Source organism: Leptonotus elevatus, chromosome 20 (genome assembly GCF_054856555.1).
Source record: "Leptonotus elevatus isolate MCC_2025b chromosome 20, RoL_Lele_1.0, whole genome shotgun sequence".
Taxonomy (NCBI): Eukaryota; Metazoa; Chordata; class Actinopteri; order Syngnathiformes; family Syngnathidae; genus Leptonotus; species Leptonotus elevatus.
The window spans coordinates 1,393,423-1,415,301 of NC_141258.1; the positions used below are offsets into that span (position 1 = coordinate 1,393,423).

General features: G+C 43.5%; 3 protein-coding genes across 8 annotated transcripts; 1 reads left to right on the forward strand and 2 right to left on the reverse strand.

Moving 5' to 3' along the window:
• Positions 1–381: 381 nt before the first annotated feature.
• pus3 (pseudouridylate synthase 3) lies at positions 382–12,583 on the reverse strand. 4 transcript variants are annotated; one of them, XM_086064214.1, is made up of 7 exons: positions 12,484–12,583; positions 2,007–2,379; positions 1,666–1,931; positions 1,341–1,524; positions 1,121–1,230; positions 815–987; positions 382–706 (listed from the first exon to the last, which is right to left on the reverse strand). In XM_086064214.1, exons 2-7 carry the CDS (start codon positions 2,376–2,378, stop codon positions 468–470), a joined length of 1,344 nt encoding a protein of 447 aa, XP_085920340.1. In that variant the 5' UTR covers position 2,379; positions 12,484–12,583; the 3' UTR covers positions 382–467. The 4 variants fall into 4 exon arrangements, with proteins under 4 accessions (XP_085920340.1, XP_085920342.1, XP_085920341.1 ...); XM_086064216.1 differs by lacking the exon at positions 12,484–12,583 and adding an exon at positions 2,468–2,931; XM_086064215.1 differs by lacking the exon at positions 12,484–12,583 and adding an exon at positions 2,468–2,931 and having other exon boundaries at positions 2,007–2,382.
• LOC147156310 (myosin light chain kinase, smooth muscle-like) lies at positions 5,467–15,109 on the forward strand. Of its 2 annotated transcripts, none has more exons than XM_086064210.1 (16): positions 5,467–5,716; positions 5,805–6,004; positions 7,598–7,702; positions 7,788–7,886; positions 8,298–8,428; positions 9,225–9,381; positions 9,450–9,761; positions 9,856–9,955; positions 10,522–10,725; positions 10,835–11,052; positions 11,430–11,553; positions 12,155–12,307; positions 12,515–12,644; positions 12,867–12,948; positions 13,283–13,423; positions 14,702–15,109. In XM_086064210.1, exons 2-16 carry the CDS (start codon positions 5,866–5,868, stop codon positions 14,905–14,907), a joined length of 2,301 nt encoding a protein of 766 aa, XP_085920336.1. In that variant the 5' UTR covers positions 5,467–5,716; positions 5,805–5,865; the 3' UTR covers positions 14,908–15,109. The 2 variants fall into 2 exon arrangements, with proteins under 2 accessions (XP_085920336.1, XP_085920335.1); XM_086064209.1 differs by having other exon boundaries at positions 5,467–5,695.
• Positions 14,837–21,559, reverse strand: coasy (CoA synthase). Of its 2 annotated transcripts, XM_086064212.1 has the most exons (11): positions 21,454–21,559; positions 19,710–20,408; positions 18,992–19,206; positions 18,774–18,905; positions 18,326–18,521; positions 18,180–18,244; positions 18,038–18,122; positions 17,877–17,974; positions 16,720–16,866; positions 15,992–16,090; positions 14,837–14,960 (listed from the first exon to the last, which is right to left on the reverse strand). In XM_086064212.1, the coding sequence occupies exons 2-10, from the start codon at positions 20,365–20,367 to the stop codon at positions 16,031–16,033; spliced, it is 1,656 nt and encodes a 551-aa protein (XP_085920338.1). In that variant the 5' UTR covers positions 20,368–20,408; positions 21,454–21,559; the 3' UTR covers positions 14,837–14,960; positions 15,992–16,030. The 2 variants fall into 2 exon arrangements, with proteins under 2 accessions (XP_085920338.1, XP_085920337.1); XM_086064211.1 differs by lacking the exon at positions 14,837–14,960 and having other exon boundaries at positions 15,224–16,090.
• Between the last annotated feature and the right edge of the window lie 320 nt (positions 21,560–21,879).

Below are 21,879 nucleotides of genomic sequence, written 5' to 3' on the forward strand. Positions count from 1 at the left end.
GAACGCGGGTTTACTGTACATAAACACATATTGTAAGTAATACAATGTAAAAACAACTTTGAATAAGTATTAGAATAAAATCCGTAATAAAAAGAAAATATTTACATTAACGCGAACAACTATTTCGAATGGCGATGTAACACCAGAAAACACTTCTCGTTTTGACATTGGTTCCGCTTACATTAGCGTCCACAACATTGTTTTTTTGTACTCATTACCCTCAATTGGAATAGTAACTCACAATGTGTATTTGTGTAGAGTTACTAGTAGAGTACCTCCCTAACAATGAGTAGCAATTTTAAATTTTTCTCAACAGTCTGACTCAAGCCATGACTTTCTGGTGCCAATGTGCAAGTGCCTACAAATGAGCTACAAACTAAATTGATTCAAAAGTGTTTATTTCACAGAAACACACACTTTATACTTGAAAAAATTTAACTTAAAAAAAAATATTTTTAAAAACATTTTTATTTGGTACTTGTGTTGGACACCTCAGAGGCAACAGGTGCATTTTGGGAATATTTGGACCGCTTCCCTTTGTGAACGGTTTCTCCGCCGTCGCCTTCGTCCCGCTCCAGGCGACCTCTCTTGACAAAATGCTCGATGCGTGACTCCAGGCTCTCGCAGAGCGGACGCTCCAGCAAGGGCCGGTACTTCCTCTGGCGGCTGCCTTCCACCAGTAAGCATAAACCGGACGACACCCCGCCTGTGAACGAAGGGGTTGGAGGAGCAGCTTTAACCATACGTACAGTTACTTGCATCCATTCATATTCATCTTTTTTTTTAATTAAAATGTCATGGTACGACTTCAGACCCGTGTCCTCCAAGCCTCGGATCATGTCGCGCAGGACGTGGGCCTCGACTGCGCTCTGCGTCCAGTGTTGCTGCAGAGAAGACAGGGCGTCACTCAGCTCCTCGACCTCCCGCTTCCAACTCAGGCCGTCAAAGTGGCAGTCGTACAGGACCAGCGGGTAGTACACCGCCATGCTGGATGAGAGGATTTAAAAAATAAAAAAATAAAAGTCATGGATTTTCTCAAATAGGAGATCAAAACGGTGTACGGATAAATCGAGATGGATTGTGAAATAGCTGGCACGGTAGCAAAATGTGGTGAAGTCACCTGTATTGCGGCTTCCTGGGGTTGTTGCGGACATCGAGGAGGCTGTGGATAATTTCTGGCGCTTCCAGCTTTTGTCCAATCAGAAGCAGCACGGCCATCATGCAGCGAACCTGCAGCATCGCAACAAAGACCTTAGACAAAATGCTTCAACTCATCTTGTTAACAAGTCGTACACGCTTAAAAAGGAAAGTTTTTTTTTTCCTCTCTCAAGTTTGGATACCTGATGGTAGAGAAAGGCGAGTCCTTTAACCTCAAACACGAAAAAGTCCTGTGGGTCCGTGCCGTCCGCACGTTGGCGGTCCGTTGGCTTGACGGTTGCCGACAAGATGGTCCTCTCAAACCGCAGGACGCCGTTGCCCACGTCCATCTTGCACAGGTTACGAAAGTCATGGGTGCCTTCGTACCTGATGGTGAGGATAGAAAGATTCATTGTTGTACCGTCTCACGGGAGAGCATTTAAATGTTCGGCCTGTAGCTCGATCAACAAAGATACATTACGGGAAGTGAATAAAGCACCATTTTGCTTGAGGATGTTTTCATCCCACCTTTTCGCCGCGTCCGCCATCGCTGCCACATCCAAGGATCCTCGCGGAAAGTAGTAGTGGTATGTGCGGGACTGGCAATCGAAGCGCGCGCTGAAGCCCTCGGCGGCGGGGGCCCAGTCTAAAATCCGAATGTCCTGAGGGAGGACTCTGTTCAGCATCTTCACGTAGGGAAGTTCGTTGGCGGCGTTGGTGTCTTTTTTGCCCTTTTCGGGAAACAACACGCCCAATCCGGAATACTGTGTGGAGCGTAGATCGATTGTTATCACCTGTCCGGGGGCGAGAAGAGGACAACGTGGATGTGAGAAAAAAAAAAAAAAAACTCTGAAAAGTGGTGAACTCACCTGGGAGAAGGCGCTGACTCCTTTGTCTGTGCGTCCGCATCGGTGGTAGTTGGAACTCTGGCGGTCCTGGATGAGGCGCGTCTTCAGGAGGGCTTCGAAGAGCCTGGCCTCCACCGTGTTGTCTGTGTTCTCCTGGACGGCGAAGCCCTGGTAGGACCATCCCAGGTAGGCCAGACGCAGGGCAACGTGGCGGCGAGGGTGTGCGGAGAAGTCAAACGGGCGCTCCTTGCCTGCTTTCTTTCCCTTTTTGACATTTGTCTTCTCATTATTGGGAGATGGGCTGCTATCCACGTGGTTTCCATTCAGTTGGGACTTGAGCGTCTCCAGTTCCCCCTCCAACTGCTTTATTCTCTGAATTAAGGTCTCAGACATTCTGCTTAGAAATGGACGAAGACAAAATGAATAATAACACGTTTCCAATAACTTGAGGTAATGATGGTATTAGTAGCTGAGCTACGTACTTTCTACTAAACAACTGTCGTTAACAATACGGGTCTACTTTAAACGCAAGTAATAGCTAACATCGCAATAAAACCTTTACTTTTAATGTCAAACGAGTTGACAAACGTGCTTTTTTGTTGTTGTTTTGCTTATCCCATCCGACTTTCGGAGTCGCCCATGTCACCAAACACGGTTACTTTACGTGCCGATTTATGTCAATTCCTAGCAATTTACGGTATTCAGTCACTTCCGGTCCAGTGTTTAGTTGGGAAATGTAGTCCATAAAGTAAAAGACGGGAATTGGCGGTTCGGTATTGATTTAAAATAAAAATAATAAATAAATAAATAAAATAAAATAAAACTTCAGCAAGAAGTACACCATCTAAAAAGACAAACACAACTTAGGGTATAATTATTGACCATATAATCGAACACTGTGAATAAAACCACCTCTAAAACTTAACAATTAGTACCCACATTAGTAAATAAATAATAACATAAGTAAATAATCCAACTTTAAACACAAAACACCTTTAATATTAATTGCTTACATAATATATATATATATATATATATATATATATATATATATATTTTTTTAAACCTACCCTATGTTATTTGCTTAAAAAATAAAAAATAAAAATAAATAAATAAATAAAATAAAACAATAAACCTCACACATTCTGTGTTTTTGTGCTGGCAATCTGGCGGCATTTTGGTGTCAAGGAAGGAACTATGTTGAATTGAGTAGAGTAATTTTGTGTAGACATAAATAGTACTTTGCCACCATCTTGGGGCATCTATAGACAATGAAGAACCTTTTTAACTAAAGTGACGGGTTAAGGAAAGGACAACAATACGCAAATTCCTATAACTTAATGAAACACAATTTGCATGTTTTAGGAATTTCTGGAGAAAACCAATATACAAACTTCCCACAGAGAGCCCAAATTGGAGATTTCTCATCCCGAGACAGCCATGTTAAGCTAACCACACAACTATATCCCGAGGTAATCAACCCCCATGTGATGTCCTGACACGACCTTTAAATAATATTTAAGAAAATATATGTAAAGGTCGTAAGTAACTGGCAGCAAATAAGTGTCGAAAAAGGTTGTGTCCTGGTCCGTCAAAAAATCTAATTAATTCTCGTCTCCGCCACCCGGAGCCATGATAAGGTTTTACTATCGTGGATGCCACCTGTTGCATCCAAAATGTCAAAAGTGTGTTTCCCTCTGCCATACATTAATCATAAAGGTGACAGAATAGTTTAAAATTGTGAGTTATGTTTGTGACACTACAACTTTGTCGCATTTTCATTCTCTGCAGTCTACCACTTTTTCGACTTAGTATTTATATAGCCACAGGAGGGCCTCGTTTCATCCTTTAACTGCCGCTAATCGTTTTCAAAAGTCTCGATGAGTGCTCGCATTTGGAATTCTTGTGGGAACAGGATGTGAAACCACAAACACGGCGCCTTTCATGTTCTTCCCGGGAACGGGAAGAACCAATGCCAGGCAGGGCCTCGTTTGTGCCTCACTTTTGCTTTTTCCTGTTTGGAATTCCTCGCAATTCAATGGAACGATTACGGCGATAGCCTGGAAATGAGCTCAGAAACATGTAGAAGAAAGTTCATGTTATGAGGAAGACATTTATAAAAAAAAGGGAGCATCTGGTTCTTTTCAAAGCTGCTGTTTGAGGATTTCAAGCCCGCCATGAGGTCCACATTGATCTCAAAACGACTCTCTCTCTCTCGAGATCATAGGGCATTATTGCGTAAGTGGATGGTACCAGTGGACCTGCTGGTAGTAAATAACATGACCCCGGCACCCCACCCATATGGTTCAAATTGACACGTAGTGAAACCATAATGCTGACATTCTCCAACAGGGCTAACATGTCTCCAGAATGGGATTGTTTTACGTTACACAAAAAAAAATGGGCACAAATACACCAGCAATGCTAAATTGCAACATTTATTTGGTACATTCATTGTCATTAATTTCCAAATTTTCCCTTGTGAAATGCGCTCAAATATAAGCTAAATATGAGAGCAGTAGAAATCTGTGCCTTATTCCTCATATCTTGCGTTTTGAAACAAGCACAAACACACTAAATGTCTTATCCCAAATCATCGATTTTAGGGACATACGCTGGGAAAAAAAAGTAACAAAAACAGCTCGATCCCTCAAATAGCTATCGTATCGCAATTAATCACGGGCGTGTTGTCCTATTTAAATAAATAACACCTTTCCCCAATAGTTAGCTCAGTTAGTCCATTCTCTCAGCCACAGTTCATTATTATTTGAAGAAAAGGAAAATAAACAAATATGCATCAGATTGAATATTCCGAAAAACAAAGGCAAAAAAAAAAAGACAGCTCAATCCCTCCAATTGTTATCATCGCCCATTGATTAGGAGCGTGTCCACTTTCAAAATAATCAATGCCTTACACCAATAGACAGCTCAGTCTACTAGACATCCATTCTCCGTGTTGAATGCAGACCGAAAAAGATGGCAACAAAGAGAGACATTCACATATGAGCTACTTCTTCATTTCCTCACATGTTGTCCTCCTAAAGGAATAAATGCCTTGCCCCAAACAGACAGTTGTTCCACATTTGATAAGATGACTGAAAACAAATGGAAACAGAGAGATACATAGAATTACTCGTGAGTTTCGACCGCATTTCCTCAAATAGACATCAGCCAACAAACAATAAATAAATGCCTCACCTCAAATTGACAGAATTTCTAAATGTTGCCTGAAAGGCAAACAAAGAGATCGATTATTTACTATCATCTAAAAATTAAAAAAAACCTTAGCCAATTTCTTTTTTATTGAATATGAGATGCTGACCAGACAATTATCAACAAAGCGATACTAGAGAAATACGGAACATTGTTATCTAAGTAAGTCATCAACTTAACACCGGAAACTTTTGTCAAGTTGACGGTAGTCAATAAACAAAACACGACAAGAGCGTCGCCCTGCGCGCGCCACACCCTCAATAGAGTAGCTCGGCGTATGAATGGTGGAGAAGACGTCTCATTTACAACACGTTGTCGCCCTACTTGCTTTTCCTGATTTCCGGGGCGACTCTGGTTGCTCATCTAATTTCTTTTCTGTGGCTCGACTCCGTTTTTTGCTTTCTTTGGTCTCTCCCACACATTTCCTACTGACGTGTTTTTTTGTTTACCATCACATGTGACCGTCTGTTTTCGAGAAACCGGGGCGGCAAAACAAGGTGTTTCCTGCATTCCTCGGGGTGCGGCAGGGGGGGTCCCTCGGGGTCACGGCAAACAATTTCCTCCTGACACAAGAGGCCTATTTTTTTTTTTTTTTTTTTTGCACAGGAGGAGGCCCGTGGGATGAATCACTCAAAGTGAAAGTCAGCTGCTATTTTAAAACGCAAGGATGGACGAGGATGGTGGCGAGCCAAAGACTTATGTGTCCACAGTGCGCCTGCTGCTCCGGGGGCGCACACGCAGCAAAGCGGACCCGCTCGCCGACGGGACGGGGATGACAAACACGGCGGGATTTTCATGTCCAACAGGTAAAACCTCAGTCCGTTTAGCGCACTTCTCATTTACGGCCGTTTGTAACTTGAGCGCATCCCCCCCGTTTAAACTTTGTTGCCGTCTATTCATAAGCGTTTAACACCCCCTTTTGCGAGGCTGCGGGCGCTGCACGCTTGACCTTTTTTTAACTCGCAGCCTTTTGCACGAGGACATTGCAAAGCGCCATCAGGGGCGACATAATGACTTTTCGGAGGTTTGCACGCTGCCACTTGAAACGCAGCAGGCAGAGAAGAGACCCTTGCCGTCCACTTGAAGAAATAAACGCCTTACCCGCTGATTGACGTTTCATTTGGTCTAAGTGGTACGGTGCTGAAAAACATACGCAACAATGAGGTAGAGTTACTTTGCACTCGCGCTACTACCATATTTCCGAAAATAGACCCCATGCCTCCGTTAATCACCGGACACGTTGGTCGTCGACTGTGAGGAGTAAAAGCCATACCGCTAATTGCCGTTTCCTTTGGTCGGACTGGTATACAGCATATGCGTCGTAGAGATGCAGCTACTTTACTTTATTTAACGCTACTACCATATTTTCCAAAACAGATACCACGTCCCAGTTCATCACCAGATGTGTTGGTTGTCCACTGAGAGAAATAAATGCCACGCCACCAACGTGTTCTTAGTTTTGTCATACATGCTGAAAAAATACATACGATAAAGAGATGTCAATACTTTGCTCTCATGCTAAGATAACATTTCCAAAAATAGATACCGTGCCCCAATTAATCACCAGATGTGTTGGTCGCCCACTGTAAAAAATGAACACCTTACCGGCAATTGATGTTTCATTTTTCATATACTGTACGCTAAAGAGCAACAACGAAATAGTAATATGAAGGTAAATACCAACGTGGCCCAGATGTTTCGGTCATCCATTTTGAAGAAGTAAACACCTTACCCCAACAGATTTTTGATTCATGTAAGAAATAATCAAAATCCTACGCATTAAAGATGTAGAGCGCTGGATACTTGAGCAATGTGTGTATTTTTTTTTTTTTTTTAAACACCAGTTATTAATCTCAAGTGTGTCTCGGCTATTCCACTCGTGAAATCAAAACCTTACCCAACAATACAGTAGAAATAGAAGTGATTTATTGTATGTGGTACATGCTGAAAATGATCAGCAGCGCCACGTTTCAAGTGGCTTTCGCGGGAAGAAGTCGAAACCTGCCTGAGGCTTCCCCGGCAACACGATGCCGTGTGAAGTGAGCGGGAACGAATAATATGAGTGCGAAAACGCTGTGACAATATATGCAACCCGGGCTTTGGATTTCAAATTAGGGCTTCGACAAGGGTTAGGGTTTTGAATTATGGTTTCAAGTTTGAAATCAGAATTTCCAAATCAAAGTATGAATTAGGATTTCATCATAACTGGGGCTTAATAAAAGGATTAGGGTTTCAAATTAGGCTTTTAAAACAGGAGTAGACCGTTTTAGGGATTCCATCGAGGGTTAGGGCTTCAAATTCAGGTTCCAAGCCTCGGCTAGAGTTTCAAATTTATACCTCAATCAAAGCATCGTGGCTTTGTAACCAGTTACATGATTTTATTTATTTTTTTTTTGTAGGTGAGAAAGTTCATCCTCTTCAAAATCAATCAAATGTCATAAATGGCGTCGCCAGAGACGCCACAACATTGATCTGCGAGAATTCTTCTGGAAGTCACTTTAAAGGTACAATTTTTAAGGGGGGAAAAAAAAAACATAATCAAGGTCAACTTATTGCTTTTGAGATTGCTGTTGTCTGCACTCAAACAAGAGCAAAAGCCAAGCTGCAGTCCCGACGCCATGGAGGTGACGGCAGAAAACACGCAAGCTGCCGGAAAAGAGAGCGGATGCAGGACAGAAGCGGAAGCTGGTACGTGAACTGACCGACTGACTGACTGAAGGTTTGCACTTCAACACGATGCGCCGCTTAATGATGTGTTGAAGGAAATCTATTTGGGAAACATGATGACATCGCGATATCGCGATACCGTGCTAATGCTTGTATTGGAGGAAAGCCACAGAGGACAAATCAGGGTAATGTGGGAACGAGATTCACCTGTGAGCGTTTACTGCCTGTTAGTGCCAGGTGAGCCACTAAAACCAATCATGCTTGCTCACTCATGATTGGTCCCACCCTATTTGAATCGGCCAATCACATTGCAACCCTGTAAGCCCGCCCTTCCTCGTCAGTGTGCACAGGTCGTGAGCAGCTGAACCATCAAACAAAAGGAAAAATCTTGCCTTGGATTTGATTTGCCGTTTTGTTTTGTCTCTTTTCAAGGTTCGTCCGTGGACTTCCTCGACCCGCCGGAGCACGTGGCGGTTCGGGTCGGCGAGCAGGCCCGCTTACTCTGCCATTTCCGCACTTCCTGCGCCCCCGTGGCCTGCTGCTGGATTTTCAACAGAGGAAAGGTCTCAGGATTGTTCCAATTGACACTTTTCTTTATTATTTTTTTTAGGATTATGGATATCAGGCGGGTAATGATACATCATGATGCATAATAATCTTGCTGTATGACGCTGTTACGATACGTGCTAATGGATGTATTGGAAGAAAAAGCATCTGGAAGGCATCATGATACTGTGATATGGCATCAATTCATATATTAGAAAACAAGAATCTACGTTGTATTATGATAGTTTGATATTGTGATACGTTAATCGAGGCATTGGAAGACAAGCATCTACGATAGATGATTTTGTGAAATACTACAATACAGATAGTTTCAAGGGAATTAAAACAGTTTTGATGCATCATATGTGATATCGCGATACAACTAATCACTACACTGGCAGAAAATCATTGATACCGATACTATGATTTGCAGATTTGTTGTTAAATAATTAAGAAGGCATGATGATATCATGTGATATCGTGATACTGGCAGAAAATCATTGATACCAAGACTGATGATTGCAGCTTGTTTTTATAATTTATTTAGGAAAGCATGATTCATCATTATTGAGCTGTATTGGGATACCACGATAATTATTGCTAGAAACCATCCACAATACATAGCGTGGTATCGTGATACGGCACAAATTAATATACTGGAAGTCAAATATCTACAAAACGGTATGAATGTTGTTTTCATATAAATAATAAATATTCATTTAATTAAAAATTTTAAAACCATTTTAAGTTATTTAACCATTTAATTTATTTATTATTAACATTTTGTAACGATTTATTATTCCTTTTATGCAGGCGGTTCTGCCAGACCCGAGGATGTCCGTCAGCGGCGACGACACGCACAGCAGCCTGGTGATCTCGGCGACCCGCACGGAGGACACGGGCTCTTACACGCTCATCGCTCGGAACCGAAGCGGTTCCGCCGAACACACCGTCTCCCTCAGCGTCATACGTGAGTATCCAGCTTGGAAATAAGCTTGTGAAACTCAAGCGCTTATATTCCCGCCCCCTTTCCAAAAGATCGGCCCGACCCGCCCGCGTCTCACCCGGTGATCTCCCAGCTGTCGGCCGAGTCCCTCGTCCTCTCCTGGACGGGCACCAGCTTTGATGGCGGCACGGCCGTGTTGGGTTACATCGTGGAGGTCCGCCGGCTGGGTGCCGACGCATCTGGGGAGTGGACGGAAATAGCCGACCGGTGTAAGAACACCTCCACCCAGGTCAGCTCGGGTCTGGAGCCCTACGGAAAGTACCGCTTCCGAGTACGGGCCTACAACGCCGAGGGCGTCAGCCAGCCCAGTCAGGAGTCGGACCCTGTTACGATGGCCACTGCCAGTTAGTTATTTTTGCCAGTTTGACGTTTTTGTTTCTCCTAACCTGTTGCAAAATGGCCGCTTACAATACTTGTCTACCACTTTGTTTGTTTTAGAAGACGAAAAGAAGGATGATGTGGGACCTTTTGTGAAAGTTGTAATTGACACCAAACGGGAGCTTCAGGACCACTACAACGTCCATGAAAAGTTGGGAGTGTAAGTTAATCAGCTCAAATGTGTACTTAAAAGTGGAAGACAATTTCTTTGGCGATAATGTGTTCTATGCAGCCTCACTCGTCTAAATATTGTATTCTGGTCAATATTGCGTTGGCGGAATATGAGTTAAGCAGCATTTTAAACATCTCGGGGCGGCCATTTTGCCACTTGCTGTCGACTGAAGATGACATCACAGTTGCTCAGGCAACAGCCAATCACAGCTCGGCTTCAGATGACAGGTGAGCTGTGATTGGTTGTTCCCTGAGCAACTGTGATGTCATCTTCAGTCGACAGCAAGTGGCAAAATGGCCGCCCCCTGAGATGGATAAATCGGCTGGGTTTTGCTTCATAACTCATATTGCACAAATGTAACATTAATCAGAATGTCATGTTTAGACGAGTGAGGTCACATAACGTAGTTAAGAAATGTTTAATTTCCATTTTAAGGAAGCCTATGATGGATATTGCAAGAAAAGCAACCACTACAGTTCTAATGGACGCACTATAAAATAAATAAGCCTCTGCGATTAGTTTTCTAAAATGCTGCCGACTCCGTTGTTGTCCAGCGGCAAGTTTGGGGAGGTGTTCCGTCTGTCCCACAAAGAGTCGGCCGAGGTGTACGCGGGCAAGTTCTACCGGGCAAAGAGCTCCAAGGAACGCTCGGCCGCCCGCCAGGAGATCGAGCTGATGAACTGCCTCCACCACCCCAAACTGGTCCAATGTCTGGCAGCCTACGAAGCCCCCACCGAGACCGTGATGGTCATGGAGTAGTGAGTAGCCAAGCGGCGCTACATTAAGCACACCTGGGCTCCAACTTGGGACTCCAAATGGGTCTTTTTTTTTTTTTTTTCTTATCTTTTTTTTTGCCGTCCGTCGCAGCATCGCGGGCGGGGAGCTTTTCGAGCGCATCGTGGACGACAACTTTGAGCACACGGAGCCCACCAGCGCCGGCTACATGCGGCAGATCCTGGAGGGCATGCTATACGTCCACAAGCAGAACATCGTCCACTTGGACCTCAAGCCCGAGAACATCGTCTGCACCGACCACACCGGGACGCGCATCAAGATCATAGACTTTGGCCTGGCTAGTAAACTGGGTGAGCAAACGGTTTTTTTGAAGATCTGATGTCTGTCTTGTCTATTTCTGTCTGTCTTTGTCTATTTCTGTCTGTCTTGTCTATTTCTGTCTTGTCTTTCTGTCTGTCTTTGTCTCTTTCTGTCTGTCTTTGTCTCTTTCTGTCTGTCTTGTCTTTCTGTCTTTGTCTCTTTCTGTCTGTCTTGTCTTTCTGTCTGTCTTTGTCTCTTTCTGTCTGTCTTGTCTTTCTGTCTGTCTTGTCTTTCTGTCTGTCTTGTCTTTCTGTCTTGTCTTTCTGTCTTGTCTTGTCTTTGTCTATTTCTGTCTGTCTTTGTCTATTTCTGTCTGTTTACCTGTCCCATCCTGATGCGCTGAATGCATTTATCCGTTTGCCCGTAGAAGAGGGCAAGCCCCTGTTGGTGATGCACGGAACGCCAGAGTTTGCGGCCCCCGAGGTGATCAGCTACGAGACCGTGGGAGTGGAGACGGACATGTGGAGCATCGGAGTCATCTGCTTCATATTGTAAGCAAATAAATCACACGCAGCTACTTTTTTATTTTTTTATTTATTTTTAAGCCAGCTGGGAATACTCATGGAAATCCTAGAGGGAATTCAATTCTCGTCCCCCCGGTTTTTCTTCTATAAATAACACTGTGGCGACGGCAACGCGTTGCCATCTTGGCTTAAATGGCAGAACACAATCCGCTAACCCCCGTATTACACCAAGGACATGGTTTAGTGGTTTAGTCGGGGAGCAGACCTCCGCCAAGGCTCGGTGGGCCAAATTTGGATCTTCACCTTTATAGTTGCCCCCTTCTTAAAGTTCTTGCTTCAGCGACCAAGCCCCCCAAAACCACCCCATGTTTTTCTTTCAACTCTTAATAGTATAAACATTTATGATCCTCAAAACATTTACAAACTCGTCTTACATTAGCCATAAAAAATAAATGCGTTGTAAATTAGATTTTGTATGTTGCCGCTTCCCAACCCATACAAATACAATTGACTACTTTTTCTAATGAAGCACCTCCCATCACTACAACACAGTTCCATGGCGCCAAAGCAATATCCTTTTTTTTTTTTTTTTTAATTGATCGCTGGCATCTATATGGCCCCCCCCCAGGCTAAGCGGAGAGTCGCCCTTCCAGGGAAGCAGTGACGCCGAGACCTTCGCACTCGTGACCGCAGCTCACTACAACTTTGACCCGGAGAGCTTCGAGGACATTTCTGACCAAGCCAAAGACTTCATCAGCGGCCTTCTGAAGAAAGACCGCAGGTTGGTAGGAAGCGCAAGGACAAAAAAATATTTTAGAAATTTAAACACTTTTTTTTTTTCCCTCTGAATTTTTATTGGCAAAGTACATTAAATACTCAAGAAATTTGTCTACTAGTAACTTTAATCCTGACTTGCCGTATGACTTTGCCGCCACCCCAGTTGTGATTTTTTTTTACCTACGTCAGGTGTTTTCTTTCACCTCCCCAGGAGTAGGATGTCATGCATCGAAGCCCTGGTCCACCCCTGGATGGCCTCCTTCACGGCGGTCAACCGCAGACCCACCAAGTGCCTCAGGAAGGAGAAGATGAGACGTTTCCTGGCCAGGTGCAAGTGGAAGGTAATGGAGAGAATGAAAAAACAAACGCCATAAGTCACCATTTATCAATTTTCGCAAGAAAACCACCTGTGATACTTGAGGATGTGGTTATGTATCACATAAATGAAAGTTAGTGTTTTGACAACAGCGCCATCTGCTGGAGTACACCTGTTTGCCCTGATTTCAAAATCACCTTAAGTGTGTGTGTGATGAGCACGTTGCTGTGTCTTTTCAAACTTTCAGAAAACCGGCAAGGCTGTTCTGGCCCTGAATCGCATGGCCAACCTTTCCAACAGGCCGGACTCTCCTGGCAGCTCCTCAGACGGTAAGACTGCCCGACGCGCTGACATTTGAGCTCTGCGAAGAGGAATGGGCCAAACTGCTCATGTGCCAAGCATTTTGTACCCTATTTAAAAAGACTTGAGGCTGTAATTCGAGCCAAAATGCAGCAACTACTGATAAGGAATTTGACAACTAAAATACATTTGCATACATTAAGTTTTTCCCACATTGTTGTGGTGTATTGCATTTTGAAGACAATATAACAAAGTTCCAGGTCCTGGAGCTACATATGACTGGCACTTTCACATTGTCGCTTCAAGTCAAACCCCCCCCACCCCACCCCACCGTCCTTAAAAGCCGCTTTCCCCTTGATCCAGAGCCGAGCTGGAGCCAAGAGGCAGAGGAGGCAATCCGCTCGCTGGATAAGCAGCTGCACGGCGAGCCTCGTTTCCGGGAGACCCTGAGGGACGCCAGCCTCCCCGCGGGAGCCACCGCTCGTCTGGCGTGCCAAGTGGACGGTTAGAATGACCGCCGGCGCTTCATTAAATTTTACCCGGCAGGCAAAACCGCCACAACAAGAAAATTAAATGTACAGTTGAGCGGGAAATATTTTGATTGGAGTGAGCATTTTTAATTAAATAAAATCACATCATGACAGTTGGGAGCTGAAAGCCAAAATGTCACCATAGTCGCAAATTTGTACCCCCAAAAAGACACATGAATTTTGTTTCAATGATGTATCACGATATGGTGATGATGGCTCTAGTGTAGGACAATTTCATGACGGTGAAAAATCACAAACTGATGCTGACATATTAAAAAGAAAACCTCACAATATGGCCATGCTTGATTATGAAGAAAATATTAACTCATTCGCTCGCAACCATTTCCACTGAAGCAACCCCCTTTGCTCCCGGCTGTTTTACGGGATTTTGACTGATTTTGCAAGGCCTACAGAATAGTTTTATTGCTATAAAAACATGGAACCTAACAAAAGAAAGATCAGAAAAAAAAAAAGTACATTTCTTTTTCCGTTTTGCAATTAGCATTAGAATATAGCTGAGTTTCATTATTGATCACAAATCTGTAGGGGGAAGGGAGTTTTTTTGCAACATAGCCCTGGTTTATACTCTGCTGCCACCTGCTGGCCGTTTTTGTAACTACCATTGCTTTAAGCGTTCTCTTCGGTTCAGATGCTGGATCAAAGCCTTCTTTCTGTATGCTCTAGCATTAAAAAAAACATACTTTTTCTTATTTTTTATTTAAACCATGTCAATATTTAACTCATTTACTGCCAGCTCAATTACAATGGATTTTTGACGTTTATAGTTGTCAATGGCACTAAATGAGTTAAAGTAAAAGGTTTTTATACATTTTTGGAAGCAAATCAGTTCATCACGATCATTTTTGGTAACAATTGAAATCACTTTTTTTTATTTTTTTTAATTGTTTGACTTTTTTTTTTTGTACAAAACGAGAAAATGTTTAAACCTTTTGGATGAAACAAGTTATGAAATTAGTTATTAAAAAAAGTGCAAATATATAAATTTAAATGACTCAAAATTAGTATTAATAATCTTTTTTTTAATTGTGGAGTGTAGTAATTGAATTTCAATTAATTGCATAGCCCTAATCAAGATAAAAGTATATCTCATCACGATACAGTGCAAATAGATTGGAAGAAAACCATCATGTCATTAATCAGCATATCGTATGGTTCGAATGGGTACATGGGAATAAAACTCTAGATGATACCTAAATCTTTATTTGAGCGCAGTCCCAATGTTTACCTCCAGGTTACCCTCATCCGGAGGTCAAGTGGCTCCATGACGACAAGCCGCTGTCCGAGTCGTCCCGAGTGAAGATGGAATGCGGCGAAGACGGCAACTGCTCGCTGATCCTGTCTGACTCGCAAGCGTCGGACGCGGGCGTGTACGAGTGCCGGGCCATCAACCAGCTGGGGGCGGCCTCGTGTTCCGCTCGGCTCAAAGTAGACACGTGAAGGGAAAACGGGGGGAAGGCCAAATTCCCGATAGATGCACTTAAGTATTCAGCCTTTTGAAAGAAAGCGTGCGGTTACCAGGTCAGATGTTTGCATTATTCAACACGAGTCAAGGAAAAACTTTTGTTTTTGTTTTTTTTGCATAGTCCATGTTGTTCAATGTGAATCTTTTAATAGCATTTGTAATTAAAAGCTACATTTGAAAAAGAACATTCATGTGAGTTGACGTCAGTTACTATTCAAAATTGGCTTTTTACTATCTTCTTCGTTAGTCACTATTGTGACTGATGGGCTTCAAATTAATTTCTCAAACGTCTTCAGCAAATACAATTAATTTATTTGTGGGAATTCTCCACAGCATAGAAAAAAAATAACCAACAAGAATAAATGCATGACTTAGTGAAATGTCCCTTGTGAACCCAAAGAATGACTTAGTATGAGGACTAAAGACGATCCATAAACACACAATTGGATGAGTTTCGGGTGAAAGGCCCTGAAAAGCTGTCGTCGCCACAAAGGTGGGCCCCGCTTGAAATTTCCCACGAGAGTCCATGTAGTCTTGTAAAAATATTTTCTATACTCCGAGGTGGCAAATCTAGGTCCAGAAAGTAAAAGCCCCGCCACCGTTTAGCCTCTTGTGCTAGCTAGCTCTCGAGCAGGTATCCGAGCACACCTGGGGAGATGGATAGGGAGCTCGCTAGCTAGCACCTGTGGCTAAAGCCAAACTGGCAGGGTTTTTACTTTCTGGACCTGGATTTGCCGCCACCCGTCTATACTGTACACCAAAGCAAGCCCCGCACACTTCCATGCATAATTTAAAGAAAAATCATCAGAATGATGTCATGTCAATAGCCAATTTCATACGGTTTTGACCCTGTTACTGTACTGTATAAAAGGCACTGACGCAGTTGACCTGGCAATTTTCCAGAAAACCAGGGGTGCGAACTGTCAACTTTTCTCCTGCCCCGTTTTGATAATGTGGGACTATCCTGCCTTTGCTGTGTTCCGTGTAAAAGGCACACATTTGAGTTGATCTCCGTGTGAAAGGGGCTACTGACGAGGCACTGTAGTGTTGTGATTGTACCATTTCTGGTTCTCCTCACGCTCGGCCTGTTCTACTTTTCTACCGCGCTGCCCGTCTCTGCTGCATCCTCTTCTGTAGAAGATTCCACGCTTTTAAAACCTTTTGGAACAGAAAAAGGACAAATCAATTTTAGTTATAGAACACTTTAAAAATAACCACAGCAAAGTGACATTAACTCATTCAAATCCAAAAATGTGTAAATAATTTCTTTAATTCTTCATTTCACTCCCAAAGACATATTTATGCGTTATTTATTCATTAATTTTAATGCAAGAAGAACACAGAAGGCTTTTGATGCAGCTCCTGACATGAAGAGGTGGCTTAAAGCAATTGTAGTTATTACAAAAACGGCCAGCAGGTGGCAGCAGAGTAAGAGATCATCCAGGAATGTGAACATCGATCAAACTTCTAATGCTAATTACTGCAAAACGGAACACAATATTCTGTGGGTCTTGCAAAATCTGTCAAAATCCAGTGAAACAGCCAGGAGCGAAGGGGGTTGCTTCAGTGAAAATGGTTGGGAGTGAATGAGTTAAAAATAAAAAAACAGTCAAAACAAATCGATAACAAAAACGGTAAACCCAAAACAAAGAAACACTTGATTTGAGGTTACAGCCCTACAAAATGTCAAGCTTAACTTTTGGATACTTTGCGGACGAGGAGTAGTCCGAACTGGCCCAGAGGAGGTGTTGAGTGAAAGTTTGGGGGGGGGCCATGGGCTGGCTCACCTGCTTGCGGGTGACGTCGGGCTCCCACAGCGTGCTGAGCACCACGTTGGCGTGCTCCAGCCGCTGGGCGTTGGAACCCTGGCTTTGGAGGCGGCGCTGGGCGTCCTCCGCCGCCACGCCGTCTCGCTCCGTGATCCGAGACACCGCCTGGATCAACCCAAAAACAAGTCAATGTATTTTTATTTTTTTTACATTACAATATTTTTCAGTGAACACTCGTGATGATAAACCTTTAACTTTTGTTGTTGTTGTAAATGGCATAAAAATTAATGTGATTCACTTTGTTAGACATTTGTTTTAGAATACCATCGTAAAAAAAAGTCTTCTTTTTTTTTAATGGCAAAAATTTATAAAACACATTTCAGTCCAATGTGAACAACAACAAATGTATATATATATTTTTTTTTAATCAGATAAGCCACGGATGTCCTGCAGGACTTGGATATTTCCCTTCTTCAACACAGCTGATTCATGATCAGCTCATCAGCAAGCTCTGCATAAGCCAGATAATGATCCTGTTAATTGGAATCAGTTGGAGTAGGAGTAGGGAAACCTCTAAAACCTGCAGCACTGCGGCCCTCCAGGACCGCAGTTTGCCATCCCTAAAATAAGCCGTTCGGATTAATAGGTGGATTGATGGACAATTTAGAATCACCTTTTGTAGGACAGCAACAATTATTTCAAAGCATGATTATATAATTTTGTAAAATGTACTCGACATACTGTAGACCTAAAAAGGAATATTAACTCATTTGCTCAACAAAAGGTATACAAATGTTCTATTTTAAATATTGCCATGGTCCCAAACATGTTTTTACACTTTTTACGTTTTTTTTTTTAAAATGCAGATAGAAATATACTTTTTTTTTCCTGATATAAGAAGAGACTCATCTTTCTTTTGGTAGGTTCCATGTTTTTATAGCAATAGAACACAATATTCTGTGGGCCTTGCAAAATCAGTCCAAATCCAGTAAAACAGCCGGGAGCGAAGGAGGTTGCTTCAGTGAAAATGACTGCAAGTGAACGAGTTGAAGAAGTACAAAAGCATCGCATGGAAGCTCGTGATGATTCCACTTCTTTCTATGCCCCATTTCCCCTCCATGCCCTCCACATTTGAAATCAATCAATCAATCAGTGTTGTATGACGTGTCGCTGACCTCCTCTTCGGGGATGATGGTCACCCACACCTCATGGACCGCGTCCGTCCAGCCGGCCTCCAAAAGAACCGCTGCATCGACCACGCAAACGTCTTTACCTGCCCCAAAAAAAACGTTGAAAGTTGTTTTCTCTGTGATTGTCCCAAAATTAAAGCTCGTACCTTGTTCCCTGGCTTGGCTGATGATATTCTTGACGAGAAGTGCAATTTCTGGCCACACGATGTCCGTTAGCGCTTTCAATCTTTCCTGTAAAAGGCAACAAATCAGCTGGAACCCAAACGTGCGCGTCACCGTTTTTGTTACCTGTTTTCCAAACACCTTCTTCCCTAAAGCACGTCTGTCGATACTTTTATCTTCATTTAGGACATCTAAGCACGATTGAAAAAAAAATAAAGTGAGGGTTGACTGCATCCTCGCGATGGGTGTCGCGAGGCGGCGCACGAGCGTACCTGTTCCGAATTCCTCCACGACGCGGTGGTAGGCGGCGGCGGCGGCGCCCGGCTCGTAGACTTGATGGCCCAGCTTGTCGCAGTCGATGCGGACGGCTCCCAGGTCCTCCAAACGCGCGGCCACCGAGCTCTTCCCGCTGCCGCTCCCGCCCGTCAGGCCGATCACGTACGGCTGGAGAGGGAGGTGGGGCGTGTCCTAACCCGAGAAGAGCGCACATGGAAGGGACTTTTTTTTTGGGGGGGGGACCTTTCCAGAATGTTTGTGGCAGAAAAGTCAATGGCTACGGCTGAACTAGACTGAAAATAGTTTTTTTTTTTTGAGAGAGCTCAGTATTATTATTATTATTATTATTATTATTATTATATAAGTCAACATGTCATCATAAAGACTGAAAATAGTTTTTCAATTTCTTAAAAAAAAAAAAAAAAACTAACTGAATGGACCTACTTTGGGTGGGATTAGAAGAGTTCCCAGCAAGCGGGAGCGCAAACTGGACGAGCTTATCTTCTCCTCCTCCGTTTCGGAGTGATGCGCGTCCTTGAGCAGCTGGATCTCGTGGAGAACCAAAGCGGGAAGGCCCTAATTTCAGAACCGCAACGCAGAAACAAAAAGCCTGTAAAAGAAAGATGAGACTTTGTCCGGCGGCATGCGCGGGTCAACTTTACATTCTCGATGCGTTTCCTGTTGACGGCCTCGCCCCCCTTGCGGGTCTCCTCGCTGACCACGATGCAGCGCAGCAGGGGGTCGACCACCGACACCCCGAGCGGGTCGCCCAAGGGCACGACCTCTGCCTGCAGCGAGGGCTTGACGTCCCGCAGGAACTCCTGGAGCTTTTCCACGCGCAGCTCGTACGGTTGGATGAGCTCTTTAAGGACTTTTTCTGTGAATGACGAGGACGACGTCAGTTGGGACGAGGGATGTTCGATACCACCTTTTTTTCCCAGACCGTTACCGGTACAAGTGCTCAACTTGAGAAGTCAAGATACGGCTGCTCGATTATGAAGAAAATACGATTCCTTTGTTAAAATTTTAAATCATGATTAGGACAATCATTTGTTTTTTGGTACAAAACAAGAAAATGTTTCAACATGTAAAAAAAATATTAAGACAAATACATTTCTTTGAAACACTATAATTATGCAAGTTCCTTTTGGACTAAACAAGATTTGTTAAATAAATTATTTTAAAATAAAAAAAGGTGCCAACTCAAAATTAGTATTAATAAATATTTTATTTTTAAATTAAATTAATTATTTTAATTATTTTTTAATCTTAAATTTTTTTATTTTACGATTATGCTAATTTTGTAATTGTGGACACATTAAAAACACTTCTTCTTTTTTTTAAATCAATGATGAAAACATTGGTTCGTTGTAGCCCTACTTTTCAGCATTCCTTGGTCGCAGACGCCGATGACGAATCGTCTGGTGGCGAGCAAGCACGACACGTTGAGCAAGGTCTTGTGGGCCCCGTGGAGGCGGTCAAAGGTGCCGCCCACCACCACGTCGGGGTACGTCTCCAAAAGTTGACCGTCCTCTTCAGGCTCCTTCAGCCCGGCCTCCGACTCTTCATGCTGCGTGGCCGGCTGCGGGCGCAGCACCACCGACGGCAGGCCGGGCCGGCACGCGTAGCAGCGTCCGGCGTAGCCCTGCAGGCACTGCGTCACCTGGTGCGACTGCGCCGGGTCCTGCAAGGCGAAGTCCGTCAGCAGCACTTCGGGGGAGTGGGACAGGAACTGCGGCGTAGGGAAGGGGCCGGCGATGCCGGTGGGGGGGTGGATGTGGGTGAGCAGGACGCGGACGTCGAGGTGCGCGCACACGTCGGCCGCTTTGCTGTACAGGCGCGTGATGAGCGAGCACAGGTCGACGGCCGGCGGGATGAAGACGGGCCGCGCTTGCCCGCCGTCCAGGTTGAGGCCCGGGTGGAGGTGGACGTACAGGGTGCGCTCCACCAGCTGGGCTGCCGAGCGGAGCACGGGGGCGATGCGCAGGGCATGGAGGGGCGACGTCAGCACCAGGATGCCCGTGCTGAACATCGACATGTTCCCGGATGCCGTCGTCGCGGTAACAGCCGCAAAAAAAGCTGCAGAGAAGCAAGAATTTGAAAGTTGTAGTTATACAGTGAATTTGGAACACCAACTATTGGCTTGAGCCAGGATGTAAAATGTGAAAATTCGCAAGTAACTAGTTTGTAATTGGCTATAGATGGCGGCAAAGGCAATGGCCTGAATAAATAAAGCTCCGCCCCAGTTCAACGTTGGTGCTTTGCAAAAAAAAAAAAAGCCACCAAATGAAGCCAAAGCAATATTTATAATATGAATACATGCGTTTTTCAGTGACCTACATCAACAACAAAAATCGTCTATTTTTTTTTTTATTGTCAAATTCATATTTTTAATTTTTTTATTACTTGAGTTGTGGATACAAAATTAAAAGTTGTATTTGGGCAGGATTCAAAACTGGGAAAAAACGGGTACATATATATTTTACATACTGTATACATATTTTGGAATTATTGATTGATTTTTGGGGGTGAGGGGGGGTCAACTGTAAATAAATCCACCGAATCCCTTTGAGCTGCACTGCTAATGTTCATACCAAGTCATTTTGCAGTCAAGTCAAATGTATTTCTATAACCCTTAAGCACAAAAGGTTCTCAAAGTGCTTCACATGCTCATAGTTGACATGGACGACATCGACTTGTCGTCTCACCCTTGAGCCACAATAACAAGGCCACCACAGTTTTCTTCACATTGTCAAAGTAGTTACTGATTGCCTGAGGGGAATCCTGTTTATGCCTGCTTATTATTATTCCAATATCTCACCACTTGGTAATGGTTACAGCATTAACTTTAGCTCATTGATTCATTTTGATCAGAATCTAAAAGGTGGTTATAGATATATATATATATATACACTTGGTAATCCATTTTTAATATCCATGACTAAATCATCGTTCGTTGGGACGCTTACATTAGCATCATGTTAGCAAAACTAGCAAGCTATTGTCATCACTCGGGGCCAACTGTCAGTCGGGCTGGCACTCAAACAGACCTCGTAAGCTTGACAAACGTCTACGAAAAACAAACAAAACGGTGATTTTAAATGTCGTATGCCTGTGAACATACCTGCTTATTGTCGTATTTTTGGTCACACTTTTAACAACGGGGAATGTTTAACGAGCCAGTCCGAATGGTTAAACACAAGCTTTGACATAGCAGCTCATGAAGGAAGAGTGGGCGAACTGTCACGTGACAACAAAACGTGACATGATTGGTTGGCGAAAAACCGCAGTGGTATTTGGGATGTGAAGTTTATTTTGTGTGGCGGACGAAAAATTGTTGACAGCATCCATCCATCATCCATTTCCGAATACAAAAAAATACAAATAAGTTCTGTATATAAAAAAGTGCCCTTTTGCTGCAGCAATTTTTTGTTTTCAGTTCAATCAATATTTCTTAAAAAAAATACAAATAAATCAAGAATTACTCTTCATGTCATCAATTCCACCGAAGCTGTTTCGATATTAGCCCCCGGGAGAAACTTTGGAATTG